This window comes from Drosophila eugracilis, unplaced genomic scaffold (genome assembly GCF_018153835.1).
Source record: "Drosophila eugracilis isolate 14026-0451.02 unplaced genomic scaffold, ASM1815383v1 contig_2154, whole genome shotgun sequence".
NCBI lineage: Eukaryota > Metazoa > Arthropoda > Insecta > Diptera > Drosophilidae > Drosophila > Drosophila eugracilis.
The window spans coordinates 11749343-11767576 of record NW_024573038.1 but is presented as its reverse complement, the minus strand read 5'-3'; the positions used below and the strand labels follow the sequence as shown (position 1 = coordinate 11767576).

The following is an 18234-nucleotide window of genomic DNA, read 5'->3' as shown; positions in this document are numbered from 1 at the left end:
CGACGCTATAACTCACGAACGACTTAAAAGAAAGGACAATCAATCAAACACGTGTTAGCGCGTGAAATGAGCTTTCCAAAAAGGTAAAGTATGACCCGATGCGACGATTAAAACAAGAACTACGCGCTTTCAGCGCAAACTATCGAAAATACCGCAAGACTTTTTTGACAACCTAATATATCACCCCATTTCGCCCTCCTAATTTCTCTCAGTGCTCTACAAAACTCCACATGCAAGCGACTTTAGTGCGTGACAATAACTTTTGCCTTTGAGCCTTTTCTAATGGCATGGGCATGGGTGGGCTCTCTCTCTAAGGGTATACCAAAGGAATTAAGGGATGAAGGGGGCTGTGAGCTGCGGTGCGAGGCTGATAAACTGCGTTAGAAGTTATAAAGCGATTAGAATGTGTCTGTCTGTCTGTTGAGTGTCTTGGGCAGAAAGAGAAGGCTAGAAGGAAAAGCAAACGAAAGAGAAGGCAACAACTTTCTGGTTGTATCAATTTAATGCTTATTTAAAGTGCGACCAAAGGGGGCGGCTTGGATCTTTCTCCTCTTGAAAAGTTCAGGGAGTAAAAACGATATGGGAAATGAGTGAAAAATAAGCTGGTGGAAAAGTAAGGACCAAGTCAAGTAAGGAAAACTGGATGGGGGGTGGGGACTGGCAATGCAGGTAATACATAAATTTGATTTTATGGAGTTGCTTTTCAAAAGAACTTCTGCGAAACTTTGATAATACATTTTATTGGCTTTTGTAAAGAAATCTTTTTTGTGGAGATAAGAAAAGGGAGAAAGGCGAGCCAAGAAACAAGAAAAATAAAGAAAAACAAAAAACCGGGGGAATAAAAACTTAAAAGTTTATCAAAATAATTGATAGAATTAAAGAAATTTAATTTAAATTTAAGGAAAACAACTTATCAAATAATGAAATCTGTTATAAAAATATGGGAAAATTTAAGGAAAATATATTTTCTAAGAAATAGAAAATTCCTTTTCCCTTCTACCATCCACCTTTAAGCTTTTAACATTCTCTAAAATATTAATTTCCCCCCCATTTTATTAGATTATCTCATGTTTTTCGTACAAAAACCCATTAACACGGCCATAAACAAGTTGAGAGATTCCCTTTAAAAATCATTTTAGTGAACAGCTTTTCCGACTAGCTCATTTTCTTTCCTCCTGCCACCCCCCGCTGGTTTTGTTTACACATCCAATGAAAATTCCACTCTCTGTCTGGGGGCACACGTTCTGGCTGGGTGCAGGGTTCCCCTGGGAGTAGGGTTATCCCGCCTCCCCTCACCTCCTTTTTTTGCCAACGGCCACAATTATGGCCTTTAACCCCTTTTGTCAACAACTTGAGTTTATTTGAGCTTTATGCTCACATGCTGAGTCTGATTTTTGGCCGAGAGCCGTCCGAAAAGCCTTTGAGCATTGTCCCTCACCACCCCCTACCACCCAAAACAGATTTTCATTTCCCTCTACGTTCCTCGTCACATAATAATTTTATGTGCTTTTTGGCTGCTGCATTTTTGCATAGTCAGATCCCTGAATTCGATGGGCGAAAAAGGGGTGGGGGGCGCCGCTGCTTCTGTGGAAGATTGCGACAAAAGCAGAAAATGTTCGTCGAAAAAAAAAAAAACAAAATAAACGTTGAAATTATTATGGTCTGTTGCATTTTTTATGGTTTCGTTTTATATATATCCCCCCTGTCTGGTTTTCCTTTCCTTTTTTTTGCCAACTTCTGAGTCTGCAAACGGGTAAAATGCATAGAAAATTTGCGATTTAGGGGATTTGGCTGGCTCTGATTTTCTGGGGGATTTATTTGTTATGTCTGCTAGTGAGTCATATGTGGAGATTTTCTGCTGGAAAGACACTTTTCCAGAAGGAAATTTAACTAAAATTATTTTTACTTTAAAAAAAGTTAACAAGATTAGTGGGTTTTTAGAAGATGGTAAGATCCCTTCTTTTCATCATGAAAAGTTAAAAATGGTTTAAAAAATAGCTAAAATTTTTGTGGCAGTTAAGTTTTCACCTTCAATTTAAGACTTTCTAAGATTATAAGGCATACTTTCTAGTTCATAAATCTTCCCCTTAAACCTACCCCTATAGCCACCCTTATATTACTTTCATTACAATCACAACAAGGCTATATCACAGCTCTGTCAATTAAGTTTTCAATTTCCGCAAGTCAACTTCAAAAAGGAAGAAAAGCAGACTAGCAACCACCCGTTTTGAGACAAAGAACATCATCCAGACCCCAAGTTCCCTGTTTCCAAAAAAAAAAAACACACACACATTTTTGTTGACATTTCATTAGGCAGAAGAGTCTTCTGCAACCCCGCAGACGACCTCCTCACGAGGGTGGCTTGTAAAATTTCTTGATTTTTGTTTTGCCTTTTACGCACGTAATAAAAATAATAATAATATTTGAATTTCAGCCACGCGTGTGCATAATTTACGATAATTGCCTTCAGTTCATTGACATTTTCAATTAATACGAGAGATGTTCTTTTCAGCAGTTTTGTGGAGAAACGAGAAAACTTCCATAGATTTAATGGCTAATCTGTGTCTCGAATTTCCCCCAACAACAAAATGTCGTAAACTCACGTCGTATTTTAACTCCGTCAATAGTTATCGCTCGTAAAAGTCATAATATTTTTAAAAAAAGGAGACTTTACGATCAAAGAGAGAGATAGAGAGAGCATTATCAAGGCAAAGGACCGCTTAGCCGGAAATCTATATCATAAATGTGAGGAAACCAAAGTTGAAAAATCATTGCCTTATTCTTAATTCATTTCCCCTTTGGCTTTTCACAAAAATTTCCTTCACTTTAGCTGGATTTTTCTGCCCACTTTTTTTGTTATTGACTTTATGGACTTGTACACGGATGTAGCATTTCCGGACAGGCGACTTATCCGTTTCCCACCCACAATCCGAAGCGTTAGAAAGAGGGGCCGTTGACCATAAAAGAGGCAGAAAGAATACACAAAACAAAGTGGGACAGGCCGGGGATATATAACAAAAGCCTCGCTTACAACAGTTTTTTCTCTCCTTTTTTTTTTTTGCTTCTGTTAAGCGCCTTGGCCTGAGCTTGTAATGAACTTTTATTTGCATTGTACGGTACAGGGGGTGGTGGTGAGGAGAGGTGAGAGGTGTTGGAAAATCCAGACAAGTGTGCCACAAGTCGATACAAACCACACACACACACTCGTCCGCACACACCCATTTCAATTCATTCATTTAGCCCATAAAGTCTGATGCATCCGCAGCCAAAGAAAAGCCATACACTGAGAGAGAAAATCTAAGGTCTTACTTATGCTTTTTACACGAAAAATCTCAGTTTAAGTTATTATTTTAGAATAGCTAAACTCAAGTTAAATCAAATTTCATCTTAAAAATACAAAATTATTACAAAAATTTTTCATTTTTAATACCAATTTTTCTCCCCGTGTTGGGAAACCCACAGACAACCCATCATCTTACCCCTCTCGCTTCCACCGAAAGATCCAATCGATTTATGGGCATTTCCGGGTTCAAATCACTTAGAAGAGTTTCCCGGCTGATGGGGGGGCGTAGTAGGTATAACCGCTTGTTAGTTCCTTTTGTGTTTTGGTTTTTAGATTTTTCCTTCCTTTAGCAGAAATCTAATGCATTCTCTGCCGTCCCCCAAAAAATATTTTTTTTTTCCACGAATTTGTTAACTTTATAAAATAAATATTTGAAAGGAAAATCGAGATTTCCTTTTAAGGGATGATATTTTTATAAGTTTGGGGTTTTTCTCTTATATTTTCTGCGAATCTTTTAGAGTGGAACTGGAACTGAGTCATCTTCTGGGTTTCTTCATCTTGAATTGAGTCATTGTATGGGGGAGTTATTGTGGGTAAGAGGGGAGGAGGCAATCCATTTTGATAGATAAATTGACCGATCGAAAGTCACCCTTAGGTATTAGGTATTAACCCAGAGGGTTGATTAGAAGAAAATTGTTTCGAAAATTGATGGATTTTTATCTTTTTAGCTTTAGGTTATAGTAATTCAATTTTATTTTGATCTTAATGGGGACAGAATGTTGCTAAAAGGAGTTTCATGTTTGAAATTAACAAATTTATTTATGTTTTTTTTTTGCTATTTTTATGGTTATTTTTCGTTTCTTCATGTAAATATTAAGGTTTGTAGATAATAACCTATAATTCTTATCAAAAACCTCAAACTAACTTCACTTTGAACTTCAAAATCAAAGCTATCCTACCTAAACCTGCTCACCTAACCCTTAACCCTTAACAAACCCCCAAAAACCCAAATCAAATTTACTTTTTGATCTCCAAAAAATTAAGCATTTAAAACCATCTTTCTTTCACCATGATGACCCCTTTTCATTTTAGTTGATTTTCCTCTTTTAATTTTTCTTGTTATAATCAATTTGGTCAGGCGATTTTTTCTACCAAATTTCATGGCACTTAATTAACCCTTGGCGGGACCCGGGTCGAGGACTAATTAACCCATTACCTTGCACCTGGCACATGAACAAACAAAAAACTGCGAAAATATTCAACGCGTCATGCAAACTATGGAAGCCAGAAAGAGAGAGAGAGAGAGAAAAAGCGATGGCTAGAGTGTGAAAGAGAAGGCCAATGATAGAGTGAGAAACTTTTTGCACATTTTTTTTGTGTATTTTCAGGTGCTGCCAAAAACATGTTAAAGGTGTTGGCCTAGAAAAAAAGCAAAAAATAAACTAAAAAGAAAAAAATTTATTAAAAAAAAACGGGTACGGTAAAATGTGGAAAACTTTTTTGAAGTTGTGCCAATAAATTGTGCGGCGGCAGTGTAGGGTTAAGGGAAAGTTCTCTCTGCACTTGAGAAGAAAACAAAAAAAAGGAGACCAAAAAAATTATAACCGGAACGTAATTAAGAAAACTTTTGTTCTGGGACAATTGAAATCGAGTGAAAATCAAAGGCCCTGGAAATGAAAATCTGTTGGGCCGCCAGCGTTTTGAGCACTTTAACCCACGCCAGCCAAACAAAAAGTAAAGAACGAAAAAAAGAAGGAAAAACCTTAAGAAAAAAAAAGTTCAGAAAATGGCAAAAGCAATTTACACGCCAAAAAGATTTCTTTTCTCTCTCTCTTATCAAATTAGACAAAAGGGAGAAATTCTGGTGGAAAAGCAGGGGGCGCGGTGTTAACCCAGCAGGTCAAAGGTGTTGGCAGGCACCGCAGGAAGCATTTGGATTGCCCCCCAGGCTGAGGGATATCCCATCGATATGCCGCCGTGCGAAACTTCGTGCCGAAAAAGAGATTTTAATGACATCGACTGCGCTTTATGGCAGCCGCAAAAGACAATTTCGTCCGCAAATTTCGTGTGGGCGTGTTTATTGTCGTTTTTTCTTTCACCCTCACTGCCCCCTCCTAACCAACTGACACAGGATATTAGAAATAAACAGAACAGCAGGATGCCACCCGTTTTCGGGTGGTTATTTTACTGGGTGTATATGGGCTATATGGCTGGTTTTTCGTGTAGGCTGCTAAAGCAATTTGCCGGAGGTAAAAAAACACTTTCAGATTTTTCTTAACTGCAGCAGATCGATGAAAAGTCATCAGCATTTGAAGGCTGCTCTGGGGATACATTATGTTTAATTTTATTTCAAGGCAATTGAAAATCTGATGGAAGATATTATCTTTAAGTTGGCAAAGAAATCCTTAAGGAATATTAATTTTCCTTTTGATTTTAAAGGCTTTTTTGTAAAATAAATGACTAGAAAGGACTACAACGAGGTTGCTCTACGCCTATGCTCTGAGAGCTCATTTGTTTTTGTAAATGCTCGTTGCATACATTCATACACATATGTACATGTATGTATGTATAAGCTTGCTGCCTATAAGCTTTGAGCTCTCGCCGTGCTAATCCACTGACAATTTTTCGTTTTCCTCTTTCCGCCTTATTCTGTCGCTAACTGTAATATATTTTGTTCTTGTTTCTTACTCGATCATCCTCGAACACTTGCACTGGAATTCATTCTGTGTAACTTCTGTTTGCTCTTTGGAATTTATTTCGCGGTGGAAGTACAAAACTGTTATTCTTTCTCTCAGTGCACAGTTGCAAACCAACACAAGAGCGTTACTGAATATGTGCACGTTTTCTTGTATTTGTGTTAGTAAATGCTCCGCCGTAAGACGAAGTTTGAGCACCTCTGCTTTATTACTTCTTTTTGCACTTTGGTGCTTATTTCGCAGTGAACCATCGACGCGAGTATGTAATTAAAATTTTGGCGAATCAGTAAAATGAGTGAAGAATTAGTTACCAAAACAGAAACACTTTTCTCTCTCTCAGTGCACAGTTGCAAACCAACACAAAAACGGAACTAAATATGTGCACGCTTTTTTGAATTTGTGTTAGTAAATTCTTCACCAGCAGACCAATTTGAGCACCACTGGACTACACCATAAATTTAATTTAAATTGAGTCTTTAATTTCTTAAAGATGCATTATTTTTATTCATTTGTTTCTAAAATATTTTATTAAATGATTGAGCTATAAACTTTGTGCAAAAATAAAGTTTCCTACCTAGTATCTAGCTAACATTTTCACTTAAACAAATAGTCAATATAAAATTTTCATATTGACTTAAATAAAATATTGAAAATGACAAGGATTATTCAAATATGCTGTTATTTTTAGCTGAAATATATTTAAATAAATATTGAGATTTAAATCGATTTAAGCAAAGCCAATCATAAAAACAGTGATTATCAAACGTATTTCATAAACTAAATATGGGAAAATGTATTTATTTTCCTTAAATATTCAAAATCTGTGTTAAGTAAATGATGAAAATGTGCTTTTATTTACATAACAGTTATTTCGGTTCCAACATTTATAATTTCTTTAACAAGCTTTAATTTTCGCGGGAAGCTGGTCAGTCAGTCAACCACCATTCCGCCATTCATTAGTCTTTTCGGCTCTTTTGGGGATTCATTAACTTGGCCGTCTTCACACTTAGCCTGCTCGCCATTGTTCCCTTCTGGTCATTGGCCCTTATACCGCTTCTTCTTTTCCTTTAACATGGCTTCAACGCCCTCGGGCCAAGAGATTCCTAACTTGGCTTTAATGTTTTTCGAATCATATTAATTTGAATTAATGATTTTAATTGCCGCAAATTAGTGGGGCACTCTGGACCACCGGAGCCGACAAAAAGCTTTATGACTTTATAATGATCTGAGCCGTTACGAGGTCTATATAATTCTATATAATTATGCGTAAATTTTCGACTTCTAACCCCCGGGCTAAATATAAAAGAATGTCTTCTTTTAGCTTATATTTTGGCTACAAACAACTGGCTGCCCAATCATCTAATAGGAAAATCCATGAAGAAAACTGCCAGACATGACAATCAAATTATGTCCGCAAAACGGAATAAAAACTCATAAAAATGACATTAGCCAAATGGAGCACGTACTGGACATGGCTAAGACGAATGATGCCAAAAGCTTACATATAAACAAAATATAAAAATGAAATCAAACAAATAATCTCGGAGTTAGGGGAAAAAAAAAACGAAACAGAAGCCGCTCAAATGATGCCCAAAAAAAAAAGGGAGAAAAAAAGTGAAACCTTGGCCTGCCGTACCTGTAATGCCCAGAAAGTGTTTATATTCATGTCTGGTAGGGTATATGGTAAGAAATTTGTGATATAGTAAGGTGTTTGTAATGACTTTTAACATCTTTTGACTTGCGATTCCTAGAAAGAAGTCTTCTTTTCGGACTTATATTTTCTTTTTTGTTAGCTTAAGAAAATCTTAGGAAATTGAAGCTTTTCTAAGATATCTAAGACTACTTTTTGGGGACATTGGAAATAAAATGAAGCTAAAAGTTTTCCTCAAAGTAATCAGCCACCAAAACAAGATCAATCTTGTATATCTTTTTGTAAGCTTTAGAAAGAAATCTCAGCCGATTTTCCTAGTTTCTAAATGAATAAAAATAGCTTATTTTCTGCTAAACCCTAAAACTCTTGAATGAAAATGAATTCTATAGAATCTATACCCTTAAACCTCAACTTACCCTACCACCCTAACAATCATTCTTAGGGTATAGCCAGGCTGCTCAAATTGTAAATGTAATCAAACGGATGACAGAGAAAGGCTCTCGGTCCACCTGTCTCACCTTTTGCCTACATTTCCAAGAGCTTTTGCGTTGCCATTTTCCAGTAGCCATGGCAACCGAACAGCAATAGCAAGTGAAGTTGAGGCCCGATGCCGTTTGGTATATGGCCCGGGTAATAGCAACTTGTAGTCATGTTGCCAATGTAGCAACAACATCGCGGTATCTCAAACTGCGTATCAGTTGCTGCTGCTGTTGCTGTCGCCGATGTTGTTAGTGTTACTGCTGTTGTTGCTACTGCGACTCACGCACACGTTTCACGCTTTTTGCTGTTGTCTTCATCGCGTCTGTGAACCCCATTTCTTGCCAGTTTCTCCCCTTTCGCAGCCCCCACCCTTTTCGTTTCGGCCATTTTAGCTACCGGTTTTACGCGCCAAAGTCTCCATAACTTTTGCCACATGCCATTCAACGCACATTGTTCGTGTTGCTATGCTGCATGTTGGTGTTGCAGTTTTTATTGCTGCTGTTGCTGCTGCTGCTGCTGCTGTTGCTATTGCTACTGCGGTCAACTGCATTGTGGCTTCTTCATATGGATTGACTTTCAATCATTTTAAGGGGTATATAAACTTGGGAGTTATCGGTTATAGACAGCCAACACGATTCCACATTTTCGAGTTATTTTCCCATTATTAAATAAGGATTTTATGGACCGTGGGATTATGGTAGTAAAAGCCTATAAAAATCTGTCTATTTAGGAATTTATTGCTATTGTACAGGAAGGTAGTTGAATTTTATTAGATTTTTAAGATTATGTTTAAGTTTGTTATGTTCGATATTAAAAATCTAGATTTACAAAAATATCATTAACATTGCTTAACAGGGTATGGCTTTCTTTAAAACTTCCCTTTATATTATCAATTCCCACTATTTATAGATTCTATACAGGCAAAGTTTTTGTCCCCAAAGCTGCATATTTGCCTTCTCCCTCCTAAACTCAAGCTCTCTTTCTCTCTCTTTGTATATCTTAGAGTCTATGTCCGTCGATTGTCTCTGTCCGTTTATGTGACTCGAATGCGAGAAAAGTGCTTCTTCGACTTTAGTTTTTCATTTGCCACTCACTACTCACTCTTCACTCTAATTCATTTCATTTCAGTTCTATATGTGTGGGTTATGTTTGCCACGATTGCCATGCCAACACAACTGCAATGCCAAAGCGCATTATTTGATTATGCAGGGAGCACTCTAGAGTGCAGAGTGAACGAGATGGTTAGCTAGCGCAAAACGGAGATGGAAGAGAAAAAGTTCAAAGAGCAAGCCATCTCTTATTGCATGATCCTTGGAACAAAAATTCCGCCTGCACTTGCATAACATTTTCATCTGACTTTCCTGCTAGCTGACCAAATGCATTTCCAAATGCATTTTCCTCTTCTTTTTAGAACATTTCTTTTAGAACATTTAAAGACACATTGTCTTTAGTTTTCAAATATTTAGTATTTTCCTTTTTAACCTCTCGATTACCCACTGTACCTTTATCCTACTCCGCTTTGGAATCTCTTTCTCTCTTGTAAGAAGGAAAAAAAAAAAGCAAGTCCGCCTTGGATAAATTATGTTAATTTAGTTCTGCTCCTCTGCTCCACTCCAGTTGGCTCTTTAATAACTTGACAAATGAAGAAAAGAAAAAGGCGAGCGCGGAAAAGTCTCTTCAGCGGACTTACGACTCCAAGGCATATAATTTTGCAAAAGCGCAACAAATTGTTAATTTTCCTTTGCTCTGCGTCTCTTTTGGTTTTCTGTTAATTTGCATATTTTCTTCTTGCTGGTTCGTTTCTTTTTTTTTTTTTTGCTTTGTTTTCTTTTTCTACGTTCTTATAAATGAAAAATAATTGTTGAGCGTGTCTACAAAATGGTAATAAATTCTAGACAAGTAAGGCAAATTGTTGCCTTTGGGCCTGGTTAACAATTTAGGGGTATACTTAGAGATTTTCGTGAGTTTGGAAAATAATATGGGTAGAGTTTGTGATCTAAAAGGTATGTAAAGGTGAGGTATTTGTTGGGTTATATAATTAAAATCTATTGATTTTCCTGTATAAATCTAATATTATTACTTTTTCTAAAACGGAACTGCATTTCAGAAACTAACAAGTGGAAAACTTCATTCAAAAACTTCAAATTTCATATGTCTTTAGGTCAAAAAATCAAACAGAAAACCAATTTTCCTTAATTAATATTCCAAGCACAAAGCAAATGGGATTCTCTACGGAACTGGACATTTGCTGGTGGACAGGTAAAGGTGATTCATAGGTCTCCTTCTCTGGAGGAGGTGAAATCCATCAAATGAGCTGCCAACGCGTTGTGAAGTCAATACAAATTGTTAGCTTCCCCTTTTCCCACCCTACCTTTCATCTACAAGTACGTCCTGTCTGTTATTTACTTGGCCAGAAGTGTTTAAAGGGGAGTGGCAAGATGAGGGATATTCTGTAGGTATATCTCTGAGCATTATTCAATGTTTGCGACGAACGTGCGCAAATTACGGATTCAATGCACGTAGCCGGCGGCCAAAGCTTCCAAGCTTCCCGCCTCGAGCATTGCCAAGTCTTTGTTTACCCAAAAAGCAGTCGATGTTTCTGTTATATGGTTGTTGCTGTTTCTATAGGTAGCTGTTCCTGTTGTTGCTGTTGTTGTTGTAAGTCTACCGCCATCATCAACGCCCAAGCAACAACTGTCCCGTCCCATCCCTCTGCCTATGGCTTACTCCATCTGACGACACATTAAAATAATGTATTTTTAAATTTAACATTAATTGCCGTTGAATGGTTTCTGAAGGGGAGGATGCAGTGAGAGAAATTGATTTTGATAAATTTTTATATTATATTATAATATAAAAGCGGTCCTACTAAGATGTATAGCAAACAGTCACACTAAGTTACATTTCTATACACAATTATCTGTAAACATTGTAAGCAATGTGGCCTCTCCCTTACTCTTGTCTCGTTCGCACCATCAGCAAATGTCACCAATACATGAAAAAATTAAGCTAAGATGGAATGTATAAAGGAATAAAGAACAGTTAGTTTTTGAACACAGAAAGAGAACAGTACAGCAGAAAGAGAACACAGAAAGAGCATGGCGCCTACATTTTTATACTATATTATTATGTGTTCCCAAAAATTTCGATCAAAAAGTGATTTATGAACATAAAAATCTATTAGAATCTTAAGCTTAATTAACATTAAGAGTAGGCTTAAGAAATTAAAAAAAAAACTTCTTCTTTTCTTTTTCTTTTCTTCACAGTGTATAAGCCCGCTGCGCCTGTTCCTTTCCATTTACTGTTATTTTCTTACCGAAGCATCTCAAGGAGTGCCCCAGCAATTTTCGCTGGTCGCTTGCAGTGCATTAAGTCATCATTTTATTTTAATTTTTTTTTCGGAGACTTTTCCCATAAATCGTTTCCAGCGCCAGGGATTTTAATGTTTTTTTTCCATATTTTTTTTTTTTGTATTTTTTTTATATAAGATGCGATGAGAGAGGAAAATATGTTTTTTATGGCTTTTGGCATTTTGCATGCATTAGCGAGAGTCTCTCGAGTGTTTGTCGGTTTGCCGCTTAGGCTAGAGTGGAAATTTTTGATTATATTTGTTAAGCAATTGAAAAATTGCTCATAGCCGGGAAATTGCTGAGAAAAGGGGAAGTCTAATGTGGAAATTGAGATTTAAAGTGATGGAAAAGTAATTTGGTTTTAAACCAAGAAGCAGCTTTTAGCTTTATTCGTTGGAATTTTAAGTTTATTATGGTTGCAAAATCATGAAGTCATTATAAAGTTATTAAACTATAAAGTTTAATTTTTAATAAATTTTATGAAGTATTTTTTAATGTTTGTTTTTATTAGTTATGAGTTTTTGTTCATGAAAAAAGCTTTCAAAAGCTTCTTTTTTATTTTATTAATATTTAATCGTTTTTATTTATTAACTTGTTAAATCATAATCAAATTTTCAGTTGCATAACCATAACTCCCCCCCATTTGATTGACTTATGAAATCCACTAACTCGTGACCTGGCATTTGCCAGGATTTGCAATGAAGTTGGCTAATTCGCAGGCCCGTTTTACCACAATGCAACGCTAATCCAGTGTTAAGCTGGCACCTAACCTCGCTCACTCCCTGCAATTACGTAACCGTCCGTAAGCATTAAGTAGACCCAGTTAATGTTGGGTCTATAAGTGCCCATCAACAGAGATGCTCAAACCCCCCCCCCCACAACCTCTCCTCTTAACAGGCTCCACCCCCCCCACCCTCAAATTGTCTATGACTTTCATTCGATTTGCCTAACAAGCCATAATCATGTGCTGGCTGTATTTAATTACTACCGTCTGGTCGTATTGGAAATTGTCCCGTGTTATAGAAAGAGAAGCATAGTTATCAGATGAGAGAGATAGATTGAGAGAGGGGTGGTGAAGGGGAGGGAAGAGAGAGCATAGGCTGGCTGGCAAACACAATTGAGTCATTAAGCCGCAATCTAATTAAGCCCAAAAATGTGAAATGAGCCCAAGAATGGAGCAGCAAACGAAAAAGGCCACCAAGTTAGGCTTAGTGGCAGCGCGTTAAGCGAATTAGTTTAGCTCTTGTTCTTTGACTTGGTAAGAAAAATATATATAGAAAAGATATATATATATATAGAAAGAAGAAGAAGAAACTCATCTGAAGTCCAACAAATTTTTACGGCACTTTAACGTGACCGTTTTCAGTCTTTTTTTTACTCTCGCCAAGTTTTACATTTTTTTTTTTTTGGTTGGCCATCAAGATTTATTTCGTGTCTGGCCACGACCACGTAGGTCATTAAATTGTTTAGAAATCGCGGACAGCCGCATTAGAAGCCTACCGAAAGTATCTCAGTATCCCAAGACCCAAATAACCGAGCCCAGCTCAAGAATTCATTCCCAAATGAGCCACAAAATGAGGCAGAAACAAGCGGCATACGCATTTTTACAGTGGTACTAAGTGGTTAAAAATTGGATAAAAATATATATTTGTGATCTAAATTAAAAACAACTTTAAATTCTTAAAGTTTTAGCTTTAAAAGTTTTTATCTTCAGGATTTTATTTTAACTTTCCAAACATCCAAAATTTCCTCCCCCCTTTTTTGACCACCTCAAACCACTGCCTTGCCCTTTTCATCTTTTAACTATTTGTTGGTTTTCTTAACTTTTTTTCTTGTACCTTTTCCTAGCTGATAGCAACCCGGTCATAGCCACAAGAAATAGATACAGTTAATGCCACAAAATGATGTCTAATGACGGTTTCGTCTAACGCTTTGAAATTGCCCAAAAAACCGCAGCAATGTTAGAGTTAACTTCTTTTTCGGGGGGCGTTGAATGTGTGATTGGAACTCCGAGAGAGAGAGAGATCAATCAAGGTCGCTATAATCGATAATAATCCTGACCAGATCTAGAAATTCAATCCAACTTACCTTCAACTTTAGCCAGGGCCAGTACAGAGATGGTTTGAAGGGCAGGCACCGCCCAGGCAACCAGGTGGAATAAGTGCGACTTGTTCTCAATCGCCTCGTGTCCCCATTTAAGGCCGGCGGCCAAAAACCAAGCGAATGCCAGACATGACCACCAGGCAAAGGCGGCCATGCAGCAGAAGTAGAGGGCCATGAATAAAACCGTGCAGGACGTGGTTTGGCGGTGGCCCTGGTTTTGGAAAAAAAAACAAAAGAAAAACTCAGTCAATAAAATACAAATTAATTTTAATGGAGAGTCCTGGAAAGTCAAAGGTTTTGATGGTTAAAACAACTTTTTAAATAAAATACAAAAATTTTATCAAAATAAAAACTTAAACCATATATTAATTTCTCTGACTGTCCATATTCTCTTCATCAAAATAAAAAGAAAATCTTTTCTGTGTTGCCACATTAAAAATTGACTAAGTACTGGTTTCCCAGGCCCTGGACTGGACTTCTGTGGGATCATCTCACCTGGGTGATGGTGGACATCATCTGCAGGCGGCCAAGCTTGACGGGCGGCGGAAATGGTTCACGGCACGACACCGAATCGCCCGCCCCCAAACCCGCCACATAGGCACAGCCAACAACCAAATAGCAGACGGCCAGAAAGACGATGGCCCGCTCCGGGTAGCGAAAACGCGACGAGTCAATCAGGAAGGTGAGCACCTGCAATGAAGAAGGAGAGAGAGGTATTAAAAATAAATTTAGATTTAATTAGGTTTGCCTTAATTAACCTCAGATATATATATATATATGCTTTGATGATCCCTTAAAAATTCATTAGTGTGTATAAAGGGGTGGGGGTTGGGGGGTCATTAAAGAGGCTGTGGGGGTACCTATTAGGTATCCCCTTTCTCAGCGGCTCTTTTTGGTCATTAGGCTCTACACATTAGCTGATTGTGATTGTTGTGCCATTTACTGCCAAACCCCAAGACCCATTTAATTCGCAAGGTTTCTTGCTTTTGGCCTTTTTGCAGTTGGCCTTAATGAATCGAGCTGGTATATCCTTAGCTGGAATGGGTTTTTGTGTAAGATATAGGGAAGAGAAATGCTGAGTTGAGAAGGCTAACTTTAATCGCTAAGAAACTTAGGATTTTCTGAGAAGGTCAAGATGATCTCATGATATTTTTTAAACATTTTTTTTGGTTTGCATTTTAGTCGTAAAAGGCCAAATATTAGGTTGTCAAGAAAGTCTTGCGGCATCAAATTGGTTACAATAATGCGATTCAAGTCAAATATGCGCCGTTTTGATCGATGACGCGTTCCCAACGAGATGCCAACTTCATAATGGCCCTCTCATAGAAGCTCGCTTCCCTATTGGCAAAAAACTCGGAGCGTGGCGCATCTTCGACCACCTCTACACCAGAACGAAAACGTTGATACCATCGTTGGGCGGTGGAAATGGAAACTGTATCGGGTCCATAAACTGCACAAATTTTATTGGCGGCTTGAGATGCATTTTTGCCTTTATCGTAGTAGTACTGTAAAATATGCCGTATTTTCTCTTTATTTTGCTCCATGATTGCGACGCTATAACTCTTGAACGACTTAAAAGAAAGGACAATCAATCAAACACGTGTTAGCGCGTGAAATGAGCTTTCCAAAAAGGTAAAGTATGACCTGATGCGACGAATTAAACAAGAACTAAGCGCTTTCAGCGGCAACTAGCGAAAATACCGCAAGACTTTTTTGACAACCTAATATTATATGAATTTTCACTTTTTTACTTAAATTTCTGCCATAAAATCTTTAAATTATGTTTTTATTTAAACTTAATGGGTAGGGAAAAACCATAATGATATTGATTTTAATAAATTTAATACCTTTCTGGATCAAAAAATGTTAAATTCGATTTTAACTTGCGACTATCAACCTTGACTTTTTATCATTTTATACTTCATTTCCCTCTCTGAATTATTATTATTATTAAAATTGTAAATCCCTTTGGCTATAATAACAAATATATCAATCAGAAACTCTTAAATATGCCATAAAATTTTAATATTTTTAAGCAAAAAGTTAGCTTAGTATAACCACAAATGAAAACTTTTAAAGTTTCCACAACTTTTCCTCTTAACGGCTCATATAAACTGCCCTCCCTGGCCAAAATTAACTACCAAACGTTAGATATTTATCTTGGCTTAATTGAAACATTGAATATATTAACTCATTTGATCAGCAATTGCCAGTTTGGCTAACCGACAACCAATCAAGGGTTCCTACCAAACGGACACAACACTTCCGGTTTGCCAAAAGGAAAAGGGGATAATAGTAGATAGAGGATAAAACCCCAGATAAGGCCAACATAATGGTTGACAATTCCTCAAAAGCTTTAAAAGCAATTACAGTCCACACTCTGTTTTAGTCCCAGCTTTTATCCTCCATCCCAAAACCACAATTTCCTCCTCCTTCTCTTTCACTTCTCTTGCATTTCTCTGTTGGCTGTCTGATTACGCGTCATTTAAATAAATTCATTATCATTCCCACTAAGCCAGGCCAAGGAGTCTTTTGTCTAAAACACCCTCCCACCCTCAGAAAACCTAGAAACCAGAACCCAAACCAGACCCAAGCAAAGTCATTTAATTTGATCATTACAAAACTATCAGAGAGAAACAGTTAGCTAGAAGTTCACTCTGTGGGTGTTTTCTGTTCACATATGTGTGTGTGTGTGTGTGTGTGTTTGTATATATGTGTGTGTCTGTGTGTAGACTGACTATGTTTGCTTTTGAGTTGTTCGCATTGCATTAATGTGCCGAGAGTACCGAGTATTATTGTTGCCACGACGAGACCTCTGAATTATTCATAGATGCAGAACGCACTTCTCGGCTCGGCTCGGTTAGTCATGGCCAACATCAGACGCCCTCACAAAGAGCCATTCAGCAGGCAGTGAGAGAAAAGTCTTTAGGATTTAAGGTTGCCTTTTTATTTCATATTTATAGAGTTTAAAAATAATGAATTTAATATTAGATGGGATTTAATAAAATCTTTTAACATTTTTTTAGGTCTAAAAGTTCTAATTTTTTCCATTTTGGCTTTTAAGTTGAAGTTTTCGAAAGGAAAATATTTTTAAAATTATATTACAACTTTATATATGCTTTTTCTTATATTTACAGAGTTTAAAAATAATGAATTTAATACTAGATTTTAATTTAATATAATCTTTTAACACTTTTTTAAGGTCTTTTAGTTAAATTTTTTCCCATTTTTGCTTTTAAGTTGAAATTTTGGAGAGGAAAGTATTTTTTTTATATTATAAAATTTCAATTACACAAATTTTGAATGTAAAATATATTATATTATTATATTAATATTATATAAAATTAATTTTAATTTTTAATTTAATCAAGATTTTGGCTTTTCTTGACTTTTTAATATAAAAATCAAAATTTCCCACTATTTTTACATATTCTTTAATATTCTAGCTAACAAAATATACTTTTTTATATACAAAAATCTAAAAAAAAAACCTTTGTTTTATAGAAATAATATATTTTAATTATATTTTCATAGATTTTCCTGAAGAAAGTTTAACTTAAATAAAGATCTTTCAAGTCTTTCAAGCAATTTCTATGATTTCCCTTACCCCAAACCAATGCCTCTTTTACCTTTATCTCTTCTTTTTCAAGGATCTTTTTTTTTCTTTACCAACCACACCCCCCACCCCCCCAAACACCCCTTTGAAATTATAGTTCTCTTAGCCAGCTTACATCTAATTTCCACCTACGCATCTAAGCCATTCCCAGGCTCCACCCAGCTTCTCCAATCCTCATTTAAATGCAAAATATATTCCTAAAAAGGGGGAAAGCAGTGAAGAGAATAGGGGAGGGGGGAGGTAGGGAGGAAGCCAGTCAGTTTGTAACTCCTTTTGTTGACAACCAACGCTCCGCTGCAGAAGAAACAAGCTGAGAAATTGAATTGAATTGTTTATTTATGCCAGAAAAACAACAAGAAAAAGGGTGGCCACCCAAACCTACCTCCTGCAACTTCCCGTGGCAATTTGTTATGCCACGCATGAAGGGGGCGGAGGGGGGAAACACATTTCTGTAGGTGTGACTGGCTACAAATGAAACGAAATAAGCTGCAAATGTTGAAACATTTGGCACAGACTCCTCTTTTGTCTCTTTTGGCAGTCATGCCCCCCTTCCACCATCCCTCCTTCTTAGACACGCCCACAAATTATGCGTCATTGGGGGCGGTAGTTTTCTCGAAAAACATGCAACGTTTCTTTTTGGGGGCAACACCCACACACGAAACTCGAAGGAAATTCACTCTAGAGAAGAGCTTAGTTTGAGTGGCATTCGTAGGATGCAAAAATATGGAGAAAAGGTTTTCCCTGCCAAAGCAGAGTTCTGCGAAAATTGTTTGGGAATTTAACGCAGCTTTGTTTTTTGGGAAAAGTTTCTTGTAATCTAACACTTTATGAAGAGGTTTTAGGTTATTTTTAGCTAAGTTTAGGCTAGGAAAAGTTGCAGTTTTGCTAAGATATTAAGCCAGTTCTTAGCTTTTTAAGCCTACCTTAAAAATAAGTTTAAAAATCTTACCAAATATTATCAATTAATTAGATTAACTCATCAAAATGGCTTTCATTTCCTTTCTAGACACTTTTCATTAATCGAAAAAACCAAAAAATATTACCCCAAGGCTGAT

General features: G+C 36.8%; 1 protein-coding gene across 3 annotated transcripts in view; it reads right to left on the bottom strand.

The window, feature by feature from the left end:
* The window catches only part of LOC108105972 (frizzled), a 105352-nt gene that overhangs the window by 45306 nt on the left and 41812 nt on the right, over window positions 1-18234 (bottom strand). For all 3 annotated transcript variants that reach the window (XM_017212777.2, XM_017212778.2, XM_017212775.2), the window contains exons 3-4: window positions 14059-14253; window positions 13549-13774 (exon numbers count right to left, since the gene is read on the bottom strand). In XM_017212777.2, coding sequence (XP_017068266.1) covers window positions 13549-13774; window positions 14059-14253 — 421 coding nt within the window. The remainder of the gene's footprint in view (window positions 1-13548; window positions 13775-14058; window positions 14254-18234) is intronic.